At 38.3% G+C, this 22,761-nt stretch overlaps 2 protein-coding genes across 2 annotated transcripts; both read right to left on the minus strand.

Annotated features, from left to right (window-relative positions):
- Positions 1-415: 415 nt before the first annotated feature.
- Positions 416-4,150, minus strand: LOC143859177 (disease resistance protein RGA2-like). The gene is made up of 2 exons (XM_077369866.1): positions 1,155-4,150; positions 416-712 (listed from the first exon to the last, which is right to left on the minus strand). The coding sequence occupies exon 1, from the start codon at positions 4,068-4,070 to the stop codon at positions 1,167-1,169; it is 2,904 nt and encodes a 967-aa protein (XP_077225981.1). The 5' UTR covers positions 4,071-4,150; the 3' UTR covers positions 416-712; positions 1,155-1,166.
- An 11,840-nt stretch (positions 4,151-15,990) lies between these two features.
- LOC143859102 (putative disease resistance RPP13-like protein 2) lies at positions 15,991-19,511 on the minus strand. Its single transcript, XM_077369781.1, has 3 exons — positions 19,076-19,511; positions 17,193-17,543; positions 15,991-16,502 (listed from the first exon to the last, which is right to left on the minus strand). Exons 1-2 carry the CDS (start codon positions 19,367-19,369, stop codon positions 17,205-17,207), a joined length of 633 nt encoding a protein of 210 aa, XP_077225896.1. The 5' UTR covers positions 19,370-19,511; the 3' UTR covers positions 15,991-16,502; positions 17,193-17,204.
- Between the last annotated feature and the right edge of the window lie 3,250 nt (positions 19,512-22,761).

Here is a 22,761-nt window from a genome sequence, read left to right on the forward strand (position 1 = left end):
TTAATTTCCTATAATGCTATTGTGTACATTACATAAAACCTTACCTTGGTGTTTTTCTAGTTTTCTGGCATTACATATACACTATTAATTTATTTCTATTTATTTAGTTGCATTTTCTGAGTTCTATACGGTGCAGCAGAAAGTACAGTGAGGCCCATATGAATGGATGTGTTGGACCCCACCATAGATATGCCGTGCTCCAAAAATGAGGATGATCCTAACCCTTTGATTTGGGGAAGTTTAAAATGGACGACTGGGTATAGAAACCTCCACAAATCGAAAGATTAGGATTTTCCTACGGGGCCCAATTTTGGAGCACAGCATGTCTATGGCAGGGATGAAAACCTGAATAGTTTAGAGCATCCATACATGTGGGCCCGATGTACTTTCAAACGGAGATACTGTTAATGTTCATGAGAAATACATTTTACTAGATTTTGATGAAGAAATCAAGAAAGCACTTTCAAACCACATTCTCCACACTAGAATCCACATCTGAAATCTATTTAAAAATCCAAGAGGAGGACTAGAGTCCTTGCCTCGGACATAACATGGGATAACACAATACAAGAACACAACAATCACAGAACAGCTCTTGCACAAATTACAAGGAAACAACCCTTAAAACCTCCACAACAGAGCCTTTAGTACTAAACTGAAAATAGAAGCAAACACTAAGCAGCAATCCTCTTCTCCAAGAGCAGACCATAACCTGAATGAACATATAGAAATCAGCATAGACCTCTGCCACCAGAGCAGAACAAATCCTGAACTGAAAATCCTCCTAATCTCATCAACATATGCTAACACCATGGGATGGAGGCACCCAGAAGTAGGCTTTGGTTTACCCACAACGGGCATCTTTTTATTTTCGTTAAAAAAAATAAAAAGTTAGAGGTTTTTTTTAGCTAGATCACGATTCTTTCTAAGTTGAATAAAATTTAGATATTAATAATTGATGGATAAAGACATTAATTAGTAAAAAAGAATGATACATTGGAGAATTTGTAAGAATAAATTATGGAAAAAAACATATGCATTTCCACATAAGTTGAGAAAGCAAAATCTAAAGGAAGGAGGTGTTGACTGTATATTAACATTATTTGGTGTAGATAAGTTAGATAAATGAAGGAAAGAAAGAGAAAATAACGAACCTTGCAGTGGCCTCATTCAATAGTGATATGCGGTACATGAGCTATCTTGTGCCAATCCTCTCCTCTCTCCCTTTCATATCGTCTCCTCAATTTTGGACAATCGCTAATATACAGTCTTTGGAGTGCGGTGAGGCGTTGTAGTCCGGCAGGCAATGAAGTCATATTAGAACAACCATAGATGGTCAAAGATCGAAGCGATGTGAGCTTTTCGACCCACTCTGGCAAATTCTGCATGATCCAACAGTAGCCAATGGATAGGTCTTGGAGTGTGGTGACATGCTGTAGCCCATCTGGCAATGATTCCAACATATCACAAAAACTGATTTCCAGATTTTGGAGGGCAATGAGGTACTGCGAGTCATCCAACAAAGAAACGAGCTTATCACTGCGAAAGATATCCAATGATTGAAGAGATTTCAAATGCCGTAGCAGCCCATCTGGCAATGTTGCCAACTCATCACAACAACCGATTCGCAGATTTTGGAGGGCAGTGAGATACCGCACGTCATCCGGCAATGATATTAGACTATCACACAGTCCAATCTCCAACTTTTCGAGAGATGTGAGGTTTCGCAATCCCTCCGGCAAAGACACCAGCTCCTTACAATGCCAAATGATCAATGACTTGAGAGCAACGAAATTGTCCAGCTCCCTAGGAAGACTCCTCAACTTGTTGCAAGCCCTAATTTCTAAATGTTGGAGTGTATTACCTTGTCGTAGAAAGCTTTCTGGAAAGGATGACATCACACCAAGATTATAAATCACAAGGGAGGTAAGATGTAGAAAACATGGCAGGGTGATCAACTTTCCGCAGTCTTCAATCTTCAATTCATCAAGGCAAGGAAAAGCTCCTCCTTTCTCCACAGATGCCCACATCTCTAAATTAGACATACGACATAGTAGTAGTCTTTTCAAAGATGGAAATGAAAATCCATTCAATGTGCTGGTACCGTAAAACTCTTTGTTGATTTGCTTCATTGAAGGCATTCCTCCTATCTCAAGATTCTTGAGTGAGGGAAGCTGCCCTAGTGGTGGGAGATTATGGAGCCTCCAACACTCTTGTAGTTTCAATGTTTGCAAATTTTGTAGGTAGATAATCGATTCAGGTAAAGTTTTGATGTTAGTATCGGAGAGGCTAAGGTATCTTAGCTGTTTCAAGTTGCATATTGAATGTGGGTTAACATCATATCTACTTAGATCTAGCCATCGCAAGTACCTAAATTTCTCGATGTCTCTAAGGATCAAGTTTTCCTCGATCTCTTCAGGGATCCTGCATTGAAATTCAAAGCCCAATAGCATCGTTCGTATGGATTTGGCCTTATACAAGCTCGGACATTCTGATAATGAATAGACATATCGAGTCGACGGAGGGATATTATCAGGTTTTTCTGAATCCACGATATAACACTTGTTCCCAATAACAGACCGTGCAAGATCGTGTACCAAGTCATGCATCTTGCAACTTATTATATTTCCTCCATCGTCCTTTTCTATGTCTTGGAAGAAAGACCTCCATAATAAATCATTGAAAATCTCATTTCCAATGTCTTCCAACTCCATTCCTCCCTTAGGCGTAACAAAGCCATTAGCCATCCACATAAGAATAAGTTTTTCTTTCACAATTGTAGAGCCTTTAGGGAATATAGAGCAAAAAGAAAAGCACTGTCTTAGATGAGATGGTAAATTGGTGTAGCTCAATCTTAGAGCAGGCAAAATGTCATCATCTTGTAATTCCCATATTTGGCTGTCTCTTACAGACGACCACGAAGGTTCCTCCCTTTTGAGACGTAGGAGGCTTCCTAATGCCTTAGCTGCTAAAGGAACACCCCCACATTTCCTGACGGTCTCTTTACCAATTGTAACCAAGTTTGGATGCTCTTTACTTTTCCCTGGTTCAAATGCTTGATTCTCAAACAGAGACCAACAATCAGCGTCTGATAAACCAGTCAAGTGGGGGGATTCGTGAAGCGCACCCATAATCGATGCAACCGTTTGTTTACGAGTAGTTACAATGATTTTGCTTCCTTTTCCTTTGCATGTTAAGATATTCTTTAGATTATCCCAGTTTTTTTTATTTTCGTTCCATACGTCATCAAGGACAAGCAAAAATCTCTTCTCACATATTATTTCTCGGAGGCTTTCTTGCATCCCATCCAACTGTGTAAGATCAGTTGGACTTCGAGTTGCGGATTCTAAAATTGCTTTTACAATTCTAGTAACATCAAAAGTTTGAGACACATAAACCCACATTCTTAGCTCAAAATGGCCCTTAACACTCTCGTCATTGTAGGCCAATTGAGCTAGTGTGGTTTTCCCCAAGCCCCCCATGCCAACAATGGCAATAACAGGGACATCATTTTCATTACTCACATCGGCTAGCAATAGTTTCACAATCTTCTTTTTATCCTCATCTCTCCCATAAACTTCTTTTTCATTTACTAATGACACAGTAGGTGTTCTCTCTTCGCTCTCAGAACTTGTTGTTGTTTCTTCCAAATTGAACTTTTGCCTCTCCTCTGCAATTGAGTTGAATGTCTCGAGGATCTGTTTTATCCTAGTTCCTATCTTATGGCGAAATTTATTACGCTGGAGATGAAAACAAGGAAAGAAGGTATTGCTTACTTGTATGTTGCCACACCCACTTGTGCTCTCAACATCTAATCGTTGATCTTCCACAGCCCAGTCTGATAAGATATCGTCCGCATCATAGGCCGCATCTGAAAGCTTTGTGAGCCAATCCTTCAGTTCCTCATTCCTGAATGCCATAGCCTCTCCATTTGGGAGTATAAGTCGAATCCTTTGTATGATGCTCCTAAGCTTTTCCATATCTTTCTTGACACCCCCAAGTAATTGAATCTCGTTTTGGATTAGAGAGTTCAAATTCTCAAACAGTATTTTAACGATAACATCCACCATATTTGATCCTTGGTGGGAGAAAAAAAATTCTCTCGAGCTAGTCCGAGTAGAATCACACAGACTTCTTCTTTTTCTTTTTAGTTTGCATTACTCTCTTCTCGACTTTAAAGATATATTTTCTTTTGGGAAATGTTATCAGCACTACTGTATTTTGATGAGGGCACTCTCACTTTATTAAAAGTACGGTATGGTCCGCACCATAGGATGATCCAAACCGTCCAGTGGATGGGTCACAGCCTAAATAGGTCGTGTCCCAGAAATCATTTACATAGGTTGACCCTAACCTTCCGATCTGAATGTTAGAGGGTTGATCCTAACCCTCTATAAATCGGAGGGTTAGGATCAACCTATGAAAATAATTTTTGGGGCACCACCTATTTAGGCTGTGACCCATCTAGTGGACGGTTTGGATCAGCCCTATTTACTAAGGCCATGTTTTGCTATCATAATTTTTTTTCCCACTAAATATTAGCTTAGGGTGGGAATGGGACAAAGAGGGGGAGAAAAGGCTGGAAAAAGGGGAAACTGACTTTAATAAAAATCCAATTTATTTTTCGAAATTTGGGTGAGAGGCTGGTTATGGGCGACTAACAGAGAAAGATTGGATATGGACTGCTTTAATAGTTATTTTTGTCATTTACTAAATTTCTAACTTGTTGTAATGGCTACCAAACTTAGTAGGTGAGAAGGTCTTAACTCTTAAATGGGGTGACTACGCACTTTAGTAGGTGTGAAGGTCTTAAAAGGGGTGTCCCCATCAATAATTGGGTCCAAAAAGTCACACACTTATGGTGGTAGGACCCACAACCCATGTACCGACATTTTATAACGGATGAAATATTAGTCTATTTTATTTCGACGAATTTCGAACGAAATTTCAAAATTTCGCCTGAAATTTCGGTTTCGGTGAGGACCGAAACTCATTCCGAAACCGAAATTTAAAACCTTGGACAAAATATTCTGAACAGTGAGCCCGTGTGGCTGTTCTTACATGCAATTGCCCATCCACGAACTGCCTTCTGCGATGGACGCTAGCAAATCCCTTGTTAGTCATGTAAAGGTTTTTTTTAAAATGGTAATCATGTAAAGTTTGTTACTCACTTTTCTTGGGTTAACATTGAGTGATAAGGAACTCTTTAAGCAAATGCTGGAAATTTTTATTTTTTTTTTTGTAGGTGCTAATATTCCTAACAGTTCATTAGCAGCAACACACACAAAGAAAAAGCACGATTCTCTTCTCTGACTCTAACTAAGGTTTTAAATTTTGGCCGGATTTAGGTCAAGACCGAAACCGAAATGCACCGGAACCGAAATTGACGAAATGTACAAAATTTCAGTCGAAATTTCGTCAATTTTGGCAAAATATTAAAAAAATATTAATTTTGTAATCCTTTACCGAATTTCAACTGAAATTTCGGCGAAAACTAGGGCATGTTTGGCAACCTGAAAAAATATTTCATCAAATATTCATAGGGCCAGGAGAGAGGAGACTAGAGACGTGGGTGTGAGCGGAGCCCCTACTCTGTTTGGTTGCCGGGTTTTTTTTGTTCCTGGGAGTAATGTGGGAGAAAAAAATACCCTGGGAGATAGGTGGGAAAAAAAAAGTCCTAGAAGTATCCTGGTAAAATAAAAATCCCATGTTTGGTTGACCGGATTATGGTGGGAAAAAAAAAAACCTTTTGTTTGGTTGCTTGAACTGTTGGGTAGAAAAAAATTCTTCTCAAGCTTATTTTTGGTACCTGAGTTTATTTTTGTTCTTGGGGTTATCTTGGGATGGGATGAAAAGGCAATCATTACAAAAGTGGGATTAAAAAATTCACCCCACAAGTAATCATTACAAGAGTGGGATTAAAATAAACCTAGTGCTAAAAGGCAACCAAACATGGGATGGGACCAAAATTTAACTAACTCTCTCACATAACTCCCAGGAACAAAAAAAACCCGGCAACCAAATAGAGCAAAGACAGAAGAAAACCAATTTATAGTAGCCTATTTTTTACCATATTTATGGATTTCTCATGTTCTCTTCACTTCTGCCTTCTCAAGTCTCTCTCTCTCCCTCTCATTTCTTTACCAAGGTTATTATCAGGAGGATTGGTAGAATAAAGGGTGCCCTTGCAAAAACCACTTTCAAAGTGCACTTAAGATGGTGCCGAAAAAATTAGGTGGCGCAGGAAAAAACAGAAATTACTTTGACTTTTGCTGAGACTGAACAATGGGGGCGCCCTTGAAGTTGGTTTCGCAAGGGCGCCCTTCATTCTATCATTCATCTATTCTCAGATGTTAATCACACTGCAGCCCTATTATTTTATAGTGGGCCTGATATGATTTTTGTTCATCTTGGGTTTTTCTTGTTGTCGGATCTCGGATGATCCGATGGACAGCATGACTTTGAACGGATATGAATTTGCACACCAAACATAGGGTCGGAGGAATATTGGAATTGGGGTTCAATCGGATCGTTATTGGATCCTTCTCGTTGACACTAGGATTGTCACCGGACCCATATAGTTTACCGGATCCTTTGGATCTGATTATAAATGATTGGTGCATAGATATATGGTGCAGTTTTGTTGGAGTCTATCATGTGTGACATCGACAAAAGCTCGTGTTGAATCCGATGGGTCGTGTACAGTTTTGAAAAAGTTCATTTCACTTTCCAAAACCCGAATATATTTTTGTAAAGGTATAAAAATCCTAAGGCTAAACATATGGCGTTGTTGTCAATATATAACATCTAATACAACAAAACTAAAAAAAAATCTCATTCGAATGAATCAAATTAATCTAATGAGGTAACCTCCTCTCTCTTGTTCAACCCTAAGCCCGTTTGCCAGAGCCCAAATAGCACTGAAAACACACTACGTATAACTTTATAAAAGATTTTAATTAGGTAAAACAATAGCAGGATCCAATCGAATTTCCAACACATTGCAGGAATTTCTAGAAAAGTTTGGAAAGGAAAATTATTCAATAATTTCTTGCTTATTTGCACACAACAAAAGATAACTTGAAGCGGCACTATTGAATTTTTACTCAGAGGGACCTTCAAGTTATTATAATATCCTTATAAATTAACTATAATCATATCATTTCCCTCTAAATTGTGGAAAGAACAAAAATTCCCAAGAAAAATTGTTACGAACCTAGATCGGTTCGCAACGTGATTGATCTTCTCATAGGGAAGATTGGCCTCTTGATCCACTTCAAGGGAAGGATCAATCCTCCTTTGTGCACAAGACACGTTCTGGAACAAGTTTTTCATTCATTAAGCAAAAAAAGTCAATTACAATCCACTCCCCTAACTACGAACAAAGTAGTAATAAAACCTAGAAAATAGGAAACTAAGATTACTTGCAAACATCCTATCCTACCACAACGTTCCACCATAGGTTATCCTAGTAACAATAAATATTCAATCTTTTTTTTTAATTTCCTAAAAATTAGCAACAACCAAACCTATCCCTAAGTTGCACGTAACAAAAATTTTCCTTCATAAATGCTTTTCTTGCAATCTAAATGGGACGTAAATAAAGAGACAAAGTGTAGAAAATTTAGTGATAGTAGTAAGCATCAAGAAAAGAAGGTACATAATTGAGTGGTACAAATAAGGCTCTAGAAAAATACAATTGGAGATATTGTTCATGTTTATGAGAAATACATTAAGAAATTAAGAAATCCCTTACAAACCACATTCTCCACACTAGACGCCTTGCCTCGAACATAACATGGGATTACACTATAAAAGAACACAACAACAAGAGAACAACTCTTGCACAAATTACAAGGAGACCACCCTTAAAACTTCCGCACTAGAGCCTTTATTACAAAAGTGGAAATAGAAGCAAACAATAAGCAGCAATCCTGAATAGAAAATTCTACGCCAAATCTATCCACAAGGCTGTTGCAAACCATAACCTGAATGAACATATACACAGAAACCAGCATAGACCTCTTCCAAAAGAGCAGAGTAAATCCTGAACAGAAAATTCTTCCAAAAACCCACCCACAAGGCTGTAGAAAACCCTCCTAATTGTAGCCAAACACAAACAGAGAGCAGAACCAATGCAAACAGCAAGGTAAGGAGGCACCCAGAAGTAGGCTTTGGTTTTCTTGACTCTCACACCTTGAAAGCAAGAAACAACCAACTGTATATTAGAAAGGAAAACAAAATAGTGGACACTAGAGGAATGGAAATAGATAAACAATATAACAGGATCAGCTCACGAAGCGGGGACGGGGCGGGGATTCCCCGACTTGGAGCGGGGACAGTGACATAAAATATTCCCCAAAGCGGGGACGGGGCGGGGATGGGGATGGATATGGCCCCGCCCAGCCCAGCCCCGTTTTAATATGCAAACCTTTATCAATATCCTCTTATTTTAGTACTATTTTAGTTTTTTTTTTGTTAATAGTAAATATTTCTTTTATGCTAGTGATATTGGCACTACCATATTTTGATAAGCATACAAACTCGGCTTGTCTTTCTCTTTTTTAGGGGTCTAAAAAAGCTTTTTTGAGGTGAGGATTATTGTGTGTGTGTGGGGATGGCGCGGGGATGGGGATTAGGTATTCCCCGCAGGGCGGGGACGGGGATTCCCCAAATCCCCGAAGCGGGGACGGGGAATGGTCCACCCGGCGGGGACAGGGACGGGGAATGCAACATCCGTCCCCGCCCTGCCCCGTTGCCAGCCCTATTGATAAGCCCATTTGGAAATTGGTAACTCCATTTTTGGTACTAGACAATCCCAATCTCAGAGACTTGAAAACCCCCTTCCAAAACTCTAGTACCCTCAGCCAATTTTTAGGGACTTGATAAGCCCATTCGAAAATTGGTAACCCCTTTTTTATACTAGATAAGCCCAATCCCAAAGACTTGAAAACCCCCTTTTAAAACTCTAGTACCCTCGGCCAATTTTCAGGGACTTGAAAAGCTCATTCGAAAATTGGTAACCCCATTTTCGATACTAGATAACCCCAATCCCAGAGACTTGAAAACCCCCTTCCAAAACTCCAGTACCCTTGGCAAATTTTCAGGGACTTGATAAGCCCATTCGGAAATTGGGAAGCCCATTTTTTATACTAGATAACCCTAATCCCAGAAACTTAAAAACCCCCTTCCAAAACTCCAGTACCATCGGCCAATTTTTAATGACATGATAAGCCCATTTAGAAATTGGTAACCCCACTTTTGAGAGTTGCTAACCCCCTTCCAAAAAGTTGATAAACCCCTTCTGGTACAAAACCCCTTGTCTATAACAACTCTTCTAATGGCATTACAATTATGCTCATGATAGAAATAACAAAAGAAATGGATGTTGTATTCATCAAATGTGCTTTATATATTACATCCCAATTAATGTATTACAAAAAAATTAAGTACACCAAAAATTGTGTAGCCATCCATTCATGTATTACATCAAAATTTTCTTATACAACCAATTGTCTTCCAAAAAGTGAGTGAAGCCATCCATGCATTATCTCCATAACACACCCTAAAATACAAATCACTTAAACCCTAAACAAGATAAATAAAAAACAGGGGAATGAAAAATAGTACAAAACCCTAAAAACAAAGAAAAACTAAACCTAGATACAAAGAGATAGATGGTAAGAACTCAACTTTCAAGTTTGCAAGACTTGCCAGCAACAGTAGTATTGGTGGCTGACTGAGGAGGAAGATTACTAGTAGGATAAAAATAAAAATAAAAAAGGTGAAAATAGAAAAGTAAAAGAAAAGGGAAGAAGGAAAAAAACAAGGTGAAAACTTGTTGTAAATGCCAAAGGGCATTTTCGTCCAGCTCACACTGACAAGACATCTTTTGTCCCTAGTTGATAATTTCAGAAAAGCATGGTTCCTGTTGATAATTACGGCATTTCTTTGTCCCCAATTGGTAATTGTTCTTTATTGTTTATGGTAGTGGGACCCACACGCCATGTGCCATACATTGAGAATAGTTTTCCACAGCTAAGTTACTCATTTTCCATTTTTTTTTCAACATAGTACAGAACACGGCACATTTCATCTTATGGACGAAACATGCACGATTCATTAAAAACAGGTGGAAAAAGATCTCAATGCCCTTCCTGACATAATCAGAGCCCAGTTAGCCTCCTTGTATTTGGTGCAAGGCAGTACTCCTCAATCATTCTATTTGCAGCCCCCCTTTTCATTATTTTAGTATTTCTTAATGAGAAAATAGGACTGCGTTTATTGCATTTCTCATTCCCTGTTAATGCATGGGACGTTGACGGAATTGCATAAGTAATCCTCACTTCCTCTCCCTGGTTATCTCTATACACATCAAATAAAGGGGATATAGCTGATGTTTTCAAATAAACGCTTTTGGTATCACGTGTAAACATTGTTTCCCTCATATAAAACGCGCTTGAATTTTATAGATTGTTGGGAACGTTACCGGTATTCGGTTTGTGTATTAATTCCTTCGGGTCAAGCCATCGGGTATGCCGCTGGAATATCAAGTATGTTGTCGGCAATTTTGGGTGCAAACACATGTTCAAATATATCGAGTATGCTGCCGAAGTCTCGAGTACATTGCTGGAATCTCGAGTACATCTGTCAAGGATGCAACGGTCGTTGCTTATGGGTGACAGCCAAGATTTAAATGAGCCTAAGGTTTTCTAGGTTTAAACACATGTTAAAAAAAAACCAAAGCCAGCGGTAAAGAAAGACGCCACCGTTCCATCAAAGTTTATCCACGTGTCAAGGATCCACCCGTCTCTGCTTATTGGTGATGGCCAAGATTAAGACGAATCCAAGGTTTTTTTTTTTTGGGTGCAAATACATGTTCAAACGAACCAAAGAATGATAGCCAAGGTGGCCTTGTTGAGCACGCCAATGCCCCCTGCATTAATAGGGGAGGTGAATTACATTAAATGCAGCCTCAGTTTCTCTCGAAGACTGAAAAATCGTGCGTTTTTGTAGATAAGATGAAATGTATCATCGATTCTTACTATGTTGAAATCATTATCCACATTCCGTACTTTTCTCAAATTTCATGGATGTTGTATCTATAATTTTCTTTGTTTCTAGATGAATGATGACATGAATAGACCTTCTTGTCACGTCACAAGACATAAAGTTATACACCTAAACCTGCTACGTTTGAAAACTATTTTTTATTCAAAAAGTTCACTTGTTTTATAAAATGATAATAATACACCTTATTTCGGCACAAGGGACAACCGTGAAGTTGAAGGTGTCCAAAAAGTCCTACCCGCTACCCAATTTTATTATTGTTTATGGTTAAATCAGTTTTCCACCGCTAGGTTAAACTCATTTTCCATATTCTTTCTTTTTTGGGACTTGCTAGCGTCCATCCCAAAAGGCATTTCGCGGATGGTCTGTGATATGTGGAAAAGTGTGCCTATGTGGCTGCTGTCAGATGTAACAAAAAAAAGTATCAGTAGGAGAGTCCTGACATGTGTCCTAAAGTCTCATCACATTGGCTTATGTGGGTGGGACGATCAGCCGACTCTATTCGGGACAGCTAGGGTACATGTGGGAAGCACTTTGGGTGGCTTCGATTGATACGTGTCTGATCGGCTCCCAAGTGCCGACCGATCGGCCGATCATTCGAGATATTGCTTGTGCAAGTGGGAAGGCCGAACAGGATTCCCGCAAATCGACAGTATTCGTCAACGATTGTCTAAGGTTGAAATGTAATGCATTTGGAAATGCCTCTTGAAAAGGTATTACATGTAGAAAATCAAGGATCAAAGAACCAAGCTTTGATACACTTGTTCACACAAAACACGAAAGCAAGGAGCAAAAAAAACACACAAGTAACACCACAAAAGACAAAGGAGAGATAGAGAGAGTTTTCTAAAGATTATTGTATTCAAAGCTGAATCGCACACAGTTTTCTATTTAACGTTTTCTGTTACTATTCACCTCCCTCAGTTCTCACTTTAACTCTTCTCACCTAGCACAAATAAAAACAACATACTTGTACTTTAATTCTAACAAATAGTGTCCTATTCTAACAATAACTCTAACCACACAAAGAAAAGGCGCGGTTCTCTTCTCTGACTCCAACAACCTCTCCAACCAACCAAAGGACTCTTCTCTAACAAATGATTCCTCCTATTCTAACTTCTAGAAACCAAATCTATATATAATAAAGAGGAAGAGAGGTTTACTGTTCACCGCCGATGTGGCAGCCCTCCTCTTCCTCCCTTGAATCTACTTGGCATATAATTTCCAGCGTGTCATTGAGAAATTATAAATGAAAAAAATGACCTTTCTACTTATAACTCTTCCCATTCCATTACAATTTGTTTCTAATTTGTTTTGTTTCCAAAATTCATGGCATTTAATTCGTTTCAATTTCGTTTTTTGTTTTCCAAAATTTATGGCATTTGATATCCACCTCATACATATGTTCGTATTATCAATAAATTCAAACAATGTATGAGTTGGGCATTCCAAGATTTTCTCCCAGCTCCTTGAAAAATGCTTCATTTATCATCTAATTTTTCGACATCCACGGAATTGAGATCCTAAAAACCACATCTCCTTGGCTGTTCGTAGAAGGTTTTGGGTGCTATGCTCGGTAGAAAATTTTTTTTTTTTTTTTTTGGCTTTTCTAATATGCTAAGATTATTATAAAGCTAGTAATTTAAGCACATATGACTATATGAGTGTCTTCAAACCGGAGCCCTTATAATTTGAAGCAATTTCTGATGGAGAGAGGAGAGGCACATGTTAGTATCTTCAGACCACAGCCCTTTTTGAAAAACATCACCCAATTGATCTATCTACCCATTTGATATCCATTAATTTTGTTGGCCCGCACCACAGAGGATTCAAATATCTCATGTGGGCCCGCACCACACCACACACTACGCTGTGTCCGCCTTTGCCGTCCTAGCTCCAGCTCCTCCGGCGTATGTGCATAGAGTCGGCGAGGACTCTCAACATTACATAATTCAACTTTGGGTTGGGACTCAAAATTTGAATAGTTGTTGACAGACCAGAGACAGAGAGAGAGATATGACTTGTAGAATAAAATTAAATTTTGATACCTGTAAGAAGACTACCAAAATGAGTGACCCGAAGTGCGGGTATAAGTTTAAGGAAAATGATATGGAGATGGAGAGTACCACCTAGCAGGGGACCTGGAATGAGAAAATGCCATGTGTTAAAAAAAAATTTACTTTTTAAGTTTTTATGAATTTCCTAAACTTAAGGCAAAACTCACGTCACTTGCGATGACATGATGTCAATCAATTTGTTCGGTAGGTCCTACTCTCGGTTTCTCTAGCATCACTCTAAGTTTAAAGCATTGAAATTAAAACCAATTAAACTTCTCATTAAAGAAAGAATTTTGGTAAATTTTTGCCGTTGGATCACGGATGGTCTGATGATAGTATGAATCTAAATGGATGTGAATTCAAACACCAAATATAGGATCCGAGGAATATTGTAATTTGGATCGACTCAGATCCTAGTTGTATCAGTCCAGTTGACATTAGGCTTGTCACCGGACCCAGACGAATATTCGTGAATCTTTAGATGCTACTAGAAGTATGCGTGTTATATTTAGACGAATTTGGACATTTTAGATCTTTTAACCACGTTGAAGTGTTTTCTTTTTTAATATCATACGGACTTTCTTTCTTAAATACACTCAACATGGAGGGAAACCAATCCATTGTCTTGGGAATTTATGAACTTGTAATAACATTCATGTTATAGTTAAAATTTAAGAGACGATGAGCCATAATTGAAATATTTTAGCAATTGATATGCTTGATTATGTTGTACTAATGAGCTATTTGATTGATTTAATGCAGATATATCCTATAAAAAAAATGAAATTCATTCTTTTTGACACAGCCAAACGTCATTCTGCTCAAAGAAACAAAACAAAAAAGGGATTTGCTAAAATCCATCGCAAAAGGCTTTTCGCAGCTGCTCTGTTGCACGTCAAATCAACCACCTCGTGAATGGAGACAAAAGCTGTTGTCTTCATTAACAAGGTGGCTAGTCTGATGTGCGACAGACAAGCCACGAAAACGCTAGCAATTCCCAAGAAAAAAAAATCTTTCTTGGAAGTGAGTTCGCTGAATGCGATTTTGTTGCCAGGGGCATTTAAAAAATGCATTCTTATTCTTGTCTCTACAATAGAATCAAGAGAATGGTTGTCGAATGTCGTTTCTGTTGGTGTCTTAGAAACCCTATTTCTTAAAGCCATTTTGACTGTAAATACCCTTATTAAGACTTACCAAGAAATTGATGAAACCTTGGCCTTGAAAAAACCACTTTCAAGGGCGCCCCCATTGGTCAGTTTCATCAAAGTGCACTTAAGATGGTGCCCAAAAAATTAGGTGGCGCAGGAAAAAACAGAAATTACTTTGACTTTTGCTGAAACTGAACAATGGGGGCGCCCTTGAAGTTGGTTTCGCAAGGGCGCCCTTCATTCTATCATTCATCTATCCTCAGATGTTAATCACACTGCAGACCTATTATTTTATAGTGGGCCTGATATGATTTTGGTTCATCTTGGGTTTTTCTTGTTGTCGGATCTCGGATGATCCGATGGACAGCATGAGTTTGAACGGATATGAATTTGCACACCAAACATAGGGTCCGAGGAATATTGGAATTGGGGTTCAATCGGATCGTTATTGGATCCTTCTCGTTGACACTAGGATTGTCACCGGACCCATATAGTTTACCGGATCCTTTGGATCTGATTATAAATGATTGGTGCATAGATATATGGTGCAGTTTTGTTGGAGTCTATAATGTGTTGGATCCTTCTCGTTGACACTAGGATTGTCACCGGACCCATATAGTTTACCGGATCCTTTGGATCTGATTATAAATGATTGGTGCATAGATATATGGTGCAGTTTTGTTGGAGTCTATCATGTGTGACATCGACAAAAGCTCGTGTTGAATCCGATGGGTCGTGTACAGTTTTGAAAAAGTTCATTTCACTTTCCAAAACCCGAATATATTTTTGTAAAGGTATAAAAATCCTAAGGCTAAACATATGGCGTTGTTGTCAATATATAACATCTAATACAACAAAACTAAAAAAATCTCATTCGAATGAATCAAATTAATCTAATGAGGTAACCTCCTCTCTCTTGTTCAACCCTAAGCCCGTTTGCCAGAGCCCAAATAGCACTGAAAACACACTAAGTATAACTTTATAAAAGATTTTAATTAGGTAAAACAATAGCAGGATCCAATCGAATTTCCAACACATTGCAGGAATTTCTAGAAAAGTTTGGAAAGGAAAATTATTCTATAATTTCTTGCTTATTTGCACACAACAAAAGATAACTTGAAGCGGCACTATTGAATTTTTACTCGGAGAGACCTTCAAGTTATTATAATATCCTTATAAATTAACTATAATCATATCATTTCCCTCTAAATTGTGGAAAGAAAAAAAATTCCCAAGAAAAATTGTTACGAACCTAGATCGGTTCGCAACGTGATTGATCTTCTCATAGGGAAGATTGGCCTCTTGATCCACTTCGAGGGAAGGATCAATCCTCCTTTGTGCACAAGACACGTTCTGGAACAAATTTTTCATTCATTAAGCAAAAAAAGTCAATTACAATACACTCCCCTAACTACGAACAAAGTAGTAATAAAACCTAGAAAATAGGAAACTAAGATTACGTGCAAACATCCTATCCTACCACAACGTTCCACCATAGGTTATCCTAGTAACAATAAATATTCAATCTTTTTTTTTAATTTCCTAAAAATTAGCAACAACCAAACCTATCCCTAAGTTGCACGTAACAAAAATTTTCCTTCATAAATGCTTTTCTTGCAATCCAAACGGGACGTAAATAAAGAGACAAAGTGTAGAAAATGTAGTAATAGTAGTAAGCATCAAGAAGGTACATAATTGAGTGGTACAAGTAAGGCTCTAGAAAAATACAATTGGAGATATTGTTCATGTTTATGAGAAATACATTAAGAAATTAAGAAATCCCTTACAAACCACATTCTCCACACTAGACGCCTTGCCTCGAACATAACATGGGATTACACGATAAAAGAACACAACAACAAGAGAACAACTCTTGCACAAATTACAAGGAGACCACCCTTAAAACTTCCGCACTAGAGCCTTTATTACAGAAGTGAAAATAGAAGCAAACACTAAGCAGCAATCCTGAATAGAAAATTCTACGCCAAATCTATCCACAAGGCTGTTGCAAACCATAACCTGAATGAACATATATACAGAAACCAGCATAGACCTCTTCCAAAAGAGCAGAGTAAATCCTGAACAGAAAATTCTTCCAAAAACCCACCCACAAGGCTGTAGAAAACCCTCCTAATTGTAGCCAAACACAAACAGAGAGCAGAACCAATGCAAACAGCAAGGTAAGGAGGCACCCAGAAGTAGGCTTTGGTTTACTTGACTCTCACACCTTGAAAGCAAGAAACAACCAACTGTATATTAGAAAGGAAAACAAAATAGTGGACACTAGAGGAATGGAAATAGATAAACAATATAACAGGATCAGCTCACGAAAATGACATAAAAGAAGAGATTATAATCTTTATGAAAATCCCTCATTAACAAACTATAGTGTCTGTTAGAACTCAAGAAACAGTCAAACCGTAACTTTTTTGGAAAATGTTTTTGAAAAGTCCATACATGAAACAAGAATTTTTTATTTGGACAAAAACTATTTTTAACAAAATATAATTTGTTTTGCCAGAAAAGATTGTTTGTTTTTATCATGTTAAAAACAATTGAAGTTTTCATACGAATATGAATAAATAAAGCTTAACATAAGTAGTATTTAGGGAGTAGCTAAAAAAGTTAAGGTTTTTTTTTATCTAAGGCATGATTCTTTCTAAGTGTGTTGAATATAATTTAGATATTAGTAATTGATGGATAAATACATTAATTAGTAAAAAGGAATGATACATTGGACAATTTGTAAGAATAAATGATGGAATAAAGCATATGCATTTCCACATAAGTTGAGGTGTTGGCTTGTATATTAACATTAATTATTTGGTGTAGATAAGTTAGATAGATGAAGGAAAGAAAGAGAGTGCAAGGACACTAGTTATTAAAAGATAAAAGAGGGGATGAGGAAATAACGAACCTTATAGTGGCCTCATTCAATAGTGATATGCGGTACATGAGCTATCTTGTGCCAATCCTCTCCTCTCTCCCTCTCGCATCGTCTCGTCAAATTTCGACAACCGTGAATACACAGTTCTTGGAGTGAGGTGAGGCGTTGTAGTCCGGCGGGCAATGAAGTCATATTACCACAACCTCTGATGGTCAAAGATCGAAGCGATGTGAGCTTTTCGACCCACTCTGGCAAATTCTGCATGATCGGACAGTAGCCAATGGATAGGTGTTGCAGTGTGGTGACATGTTGCAGCCCATCTGGCAATGATTCGAACTTATCACAAAAATTGATTTCCAGATTTTGAAGGGCAATGAGGTACTGCGAGTCATCCAACAAAGAAACGAGCTTATCACTGTTAGAGATACGCAATGATTGAAGAGATTTGAAATGCCCTAGCAGCCCATCTGGCAATGATTCAAACTCATCACAATAACATATTTCCAGATTTTGGAGGGCAGTGCGATACCGCAAGTCATCCGGCAAAGAAACGAGCTTTTTACAGCCCAAAATAACCAATGACTGAAGAGATTTCAAACCCCGTAGTACCCCTTCCTCGGCCAATGATATTAGACTCCCGCACCCTCCAACCTCCAACTTTTCGAGAGATGTGAGGTTTCGCAGTCCCTCCGGCAAAGACACCAGCTCCATACAATCCAAAATGACCAATGACTTGAGAGCAATGAAATTGTCCAGCTCCCTAGGAAGACTCCTCAACTTGTCGCAATCCCTAATTTCTAAACGTTGGAGTGCATTACCGTGTCTTAGAAAGTTTTCTGGAAAGGATGACATCTCATCAAGATGATTAATAACAAGGGAGGTAAGATGCAGAAAACATGGCAGGGTGATCAACTTTGGGCAGTATTCAATCTTCAATTCTTTAAGGCAAGGGAAAGCTCCTCCTTTCTCTACTGATGCCCACAACTCTAAACTATACATATTACTTAGCGATAGTCTTTTCAAAGATGGAAATGAAAATCCATTCAATGCGCTGTGACTGTAAAACTCTTTGTTGATTTGCTTCACTAAAGGCATTCCTATCTCAAGATTCTTGAGTGACGGAAGCTGCCCTAGTGGTGGGAGATTGCAGAGCCTCAACCAGTTTTTTAGTTTCAATGTTTGCAAATTTTGTAGGTAGATAATCGATTCAGGTAAAGTTTCGTTGTAAGTATCGGCGAGGCTGAGGTACCTTAGCTGTTTCAAGTTGCATATTGAATGTGGGATAAAGCCAAGCATACTTAGATCTAGGCATCGCAAGTATCTAAATTTCTCGATGTCTCTAAGGATCCAGGGTTCCATGCCGCCGGATTTATATTCAAAGCCCAATAGCATCGTCCGTATGGCTTTGGCCTTATATAAGCCAGGACATTCTAATAATGAATAGACATATCGAGTCGACGGAGGGATATTATCAGTTTTTTCCGAATCCACGATATAACACTTGTTCCCAATAACAGATCGTGCAAGATCGTGGACCAAGTCATGCATCTTGCAACTTATATTTCCCTCATAGTCTTGTAGGCCAATTGAGCTAGTGTGGTTTTTCCCAAGCCTCCCATGCCAACAATGGCAATAACAGGGACATCATTTTCATTACTCACATCGGCTAGCAATAGTTCCACAATCTTTTTTTTATCCTCATCTCTCCCATAAATTTCTTTTTCATTTACTAAGGAGAAAGTAGGTGTTCTCTCTTCACTCTCAGAACTCATTAGTGTTACTTCAAAATTGAACTTTTGCCTCTCCTCAGCAATTGAGTTGAATGTCTCGAGGATCTGTTGTATCCTAGTTCCTATCTTATGGCGAAATGTATTACGTTGGAAATGAAAACAAGGAAAGAAGGTCTTGCTTACTTGTATTTTGCCACACCCAATTGTGCTGTCAACTTCTAATCGTTGATCTTCCACAGCCCAGTCTGATAAGATATCGTCCGCATCATAGGCCGCATCTGAAAGCTTTGTGAGCCAATCCTTCAGCTCCTCATTCCTAGCTGCCATAGCCTCTCCATTTGGGAGTATAACTCGAATCCTTTGTATGATGCTCCTAAGCTTTTCCATATCTTTCTTAACACCCCCCAGTAATTGAAACTCGTTTTGGATTAGAGTGTTCAAATTCTCAAACAGTATACTAACGATAGCATCTACCATATTTGATCCTTGGTAGGAGAACAAAATTTCTCTCGAGCTGGGGCAAGTAGAATTACACAGATATCTTCCAAGCTTAAGATAAGATGCTGTGTTATATAGACTTCTTTTTCTTTTTAAGTTTGCTTTATTCTCTTCTCAACTTTAAAGATTTATGGATTTGATGAGATTTTGCTTCCTTTTTTTTTTTTGTGTACCTTTGCTTTATTATGTCCCCACTTACTTTGTCTTGTTTTTTTTTCTTTTGCTTTTACGTACGTTTGCTTTATTCTGTCCACGACTTAATAATCTTTGTGTTATAATATGAGACCACAGTACTATTATGCTCTTAATCTCCCGTTAACTTAGCAAAAGAGTCCACTCTTTATATTGAAAAAGTGTAAGTTCCTTAAATGAATGAATGATCTTATGGGCTATAACAAACTACCCCTTTGATCTTAAAACATCCACCTCACTGAGAAGACATAAATGGACTGGGTAAAAGGAATACATAGACCCTATCTCTATGTCTCTGTCCCTTTCACGTGACATCGCAAATGGCATTTTGGGCACCTGATGTTGCATGAGAGCAGCCACCTCACAAGAATCAAATGGCAAACCCCTTCTTAAAATAAGGATTTTGCCCCTTAGCCAAATAAGGGCACTCGTAAACATCATATAATTGCTCCAGGGATCATGGATTTTCACATATTTTAAGGGGAAAATCTCAAAACATGTCTAAAATCCTGTTCCCAACAATTAAATGATGCTTAACGAGTGCAAAGCAATACCCTAATTTGATGATAATATCTTGATTTGGCACGAGAGACGGCCATGAATTTGATTGTGCTGAAATTAACTGTTCTTAAGGCCATGTTTTGCTATCATAATTTTTTTTTAAATGAATGATCTTATGTACTATTGCAAACTTACCCCTTTAATCTTACCAAACGCTCATCTCACTGAGCCGACATAATTGGACAGGATACAAATTTGGATCAACCTACGGAGAAGATTTTATGGGCAAGCCCTATCTACGTTGGGGCCCAACAAATGAATGGTTTAGATCACCCAAAATTGTGGGCCCCAATGAGGACCAAAGAAGGTTTTATGGGCACACAACTATTAGAACATGGATTTTGTTTCATCTGTTTTGGTCCCCCGTTGCTGATTTCGTAAGTGGCGTGGAATCACTGGCTGAGTGGGTATGCAAACCAACTCCCAACATCAATGTCTCAGATTAAATCAATGGTGGAGTGCCTCTAGAGCCAAAACAACAACAAGGGAGAAGATATTGTGCAAATTATACCATATGAGTTTGAGTCCCACTATGTTGCTCCTAAGCTTTTCCATATCTTTTTTAACACCCCAAGTAATTGAAACTCGTTTTGGATTAGAGAGTTCAAATTCTCAAACAGTATATTAACGATAGCATCCACCATATTTGATCCTTGGTTGCAGAAAAAAAAATTCTCTCGAGCTAGAACGAGTAGAAATGTAGAATCACAAAGATATCTTGCAAGCTTTGTCCCATAAGATAAGATGCTGTATGTGTTATATAGACTTCTTCTTTTTCTTTTAAGTTTGCTTTATTCTTTTCTCAACTTTAAAGATATATTTGCTTTATTAATTTGATTGTTTTGCTCTCTATTTCTTTTGGGAAAGTGACATTTACGTTAGTTAGGAAGCCGTCAAGGGGGGAGAACATAGCCTACAGGGGGGGGGTATCAGCGCCCTTACTTTATTATGTCCCCACTTACTTTGTCTTCTTTTTTTTTTTCTATTTTTCTATTTTTCTTTTGCTTTTAGGTACATTTGCTTTATTATTTTATAATATGAGAAGGTGTGTTATATAGACCCCCCTCCTTTTCCTTTATTATGTTCCCACTTTGTATTTGTTTTTCTTTTTTTCATTTGCTTTTAGGTACGTTTGCTTTATTGTGTTTTGATAATCTTACTCCTATAATATGAGACCACGTTACTATTTATGCTCTTAATCTCCCATTAACTTAGCAAAAGAGTCCACTCTTTATATTGAAAAAGTGGATGTTTCTTAAATGAATGAATGATCTTATGCGCTATAACAAAACTTACGCCTTTAATCTTACCAAACACCCATATAACATCTTCTTCTTTTTTTGATGGGGAAGCTGGGATTAGGCAGATCCCGACCACATATATTGAAACGAAAACAGGACTACATAGGGGGGCACAGGGGCAACAAAGACATACAAATAACCATAAAATTAGGGAAGTACAATTCCTATCACAAGGATGAAACATCCATGAGACCCAAGAAGAGGGAGTCCACCAAAACATATATGTCCAAATGTGGCTATAAGTGGAGGGAACACCGGGCAGGGGCCAGACCTTCAAACCTCCATCCCACTCGAGAAGACATCTCCTCTGAAGAATCATCTGATATTACAAACGGATGTAGATAGATCCTGAGGAATCCTCATACAAGATAGAGCCCAGATGGGGCGGGATTTCCTGAGGCAGAAACATGGGCCCTTTACAACAACAATCCTTTTTAGAGAGGAAATCGGCAGCTCTATTAGCTTCCCTCCATGTATGGAAAATTTTCCAAGAGGAGAATGATCTAAGAAGAATAAGGACATTATCTAGAGTGTTGAGTTTCCTCCAGGGGCATCTGATTTCACCTTTGATAATCTGAGCAGCAAGCAAAGAATCTACTTCAACCCAAATATTATGAACACTAGTAGCAGATGCCATACTTAGCCCATGAGCAATGGCATCAAGCTCAAGGTCACTAATATTTTGAATCTTAGCATCTAAGGTATTACATGAGGATCGAAGTGCTTGATGAATCACGGATAAGCCTACCTAAAGTTGATTTGTCTACAGTTAGGGAAGCATCAAAATTGAACTTATAAGAGTTACAGTCTGGGGGTTCCCATTTGCATTGCTTTGGCTGAATATCCTGGAATTGATAAGAAATTCCAAGGTTCTTAGAAATTTCTATATTTCTGTCTGAAGGGGAATCTTGGAGCTTAAGGAAAATCATTTTCTCTTTGACAATGGATAGAATGTGCCTGAGAATCGATTGCTTGTGCTGCTCTTTGTGATCAAGTACCCTCTTGTTTCTTTCCATCCAAATGCAGTAAATCGAAGCCGAAAAAGCAATCTTCATGGCTATGGTAGATTTTCCCCTAAACTTTGATCTAATCCAAGATTCTTCAGCTAGAAGAGATTCAAGAGGTTTTGTCCTAGAATTGAATCTCCCAAGAATGAATCACCATATCTAGGAGGGAAAAGAGCAACGGAAAAAGATGTGATCAATAGATTCCACGCTTTGCTTGCAGAGGAGACATCTAGTGTTTCTGGATTGACCAAGGAAGAGAAGACGATCCATAGTACTCAACTTATAGTGAAGGGCTTGCCAAGCAATACGG

The sequence above is a fragment of the Tasmannia lanceolata genome, unplaced genomic scaffold, assembly GCF_043159265.1.
Source record: "Tasmannia lanceolata isolate RefF3 unplaced genomic scaffold, GAP_Taslan_0.1 ptg000029l, whole genome shotgun sequence".
In the NCBI taxonomy this organism is placed as follows: domain Eukaryota; kingdom Viridiplantae; phylum Streptophyta; class Magnoliopsida; order Canellales; family Winteraceae; genus Tasmannia; species Tasmannia lanceolata.

Coding starts and splice junctions, on each gene's coding strand:
- LOC143859102 (XM_077369781.1), bottom strand. CDS start 19,369: ATGGTAGATGCTATCGTTAGTATACTGTTTGAGAATTTGAACACTCTA. Junction 17,544..19,075: donor TTGGGTGTGGCAAAATACAA/GTAAGCAAGACC, acceptor GATGACTCGCAG/TACCTCATTGCCCTTCAAAA.
- LOC143859177 (XM_077369866.1), bottom strand. CDS start 4,070: ATGGTGGATGTTATCGTTAAAATACTGTTTGAGAATTTGAACTCTCTA.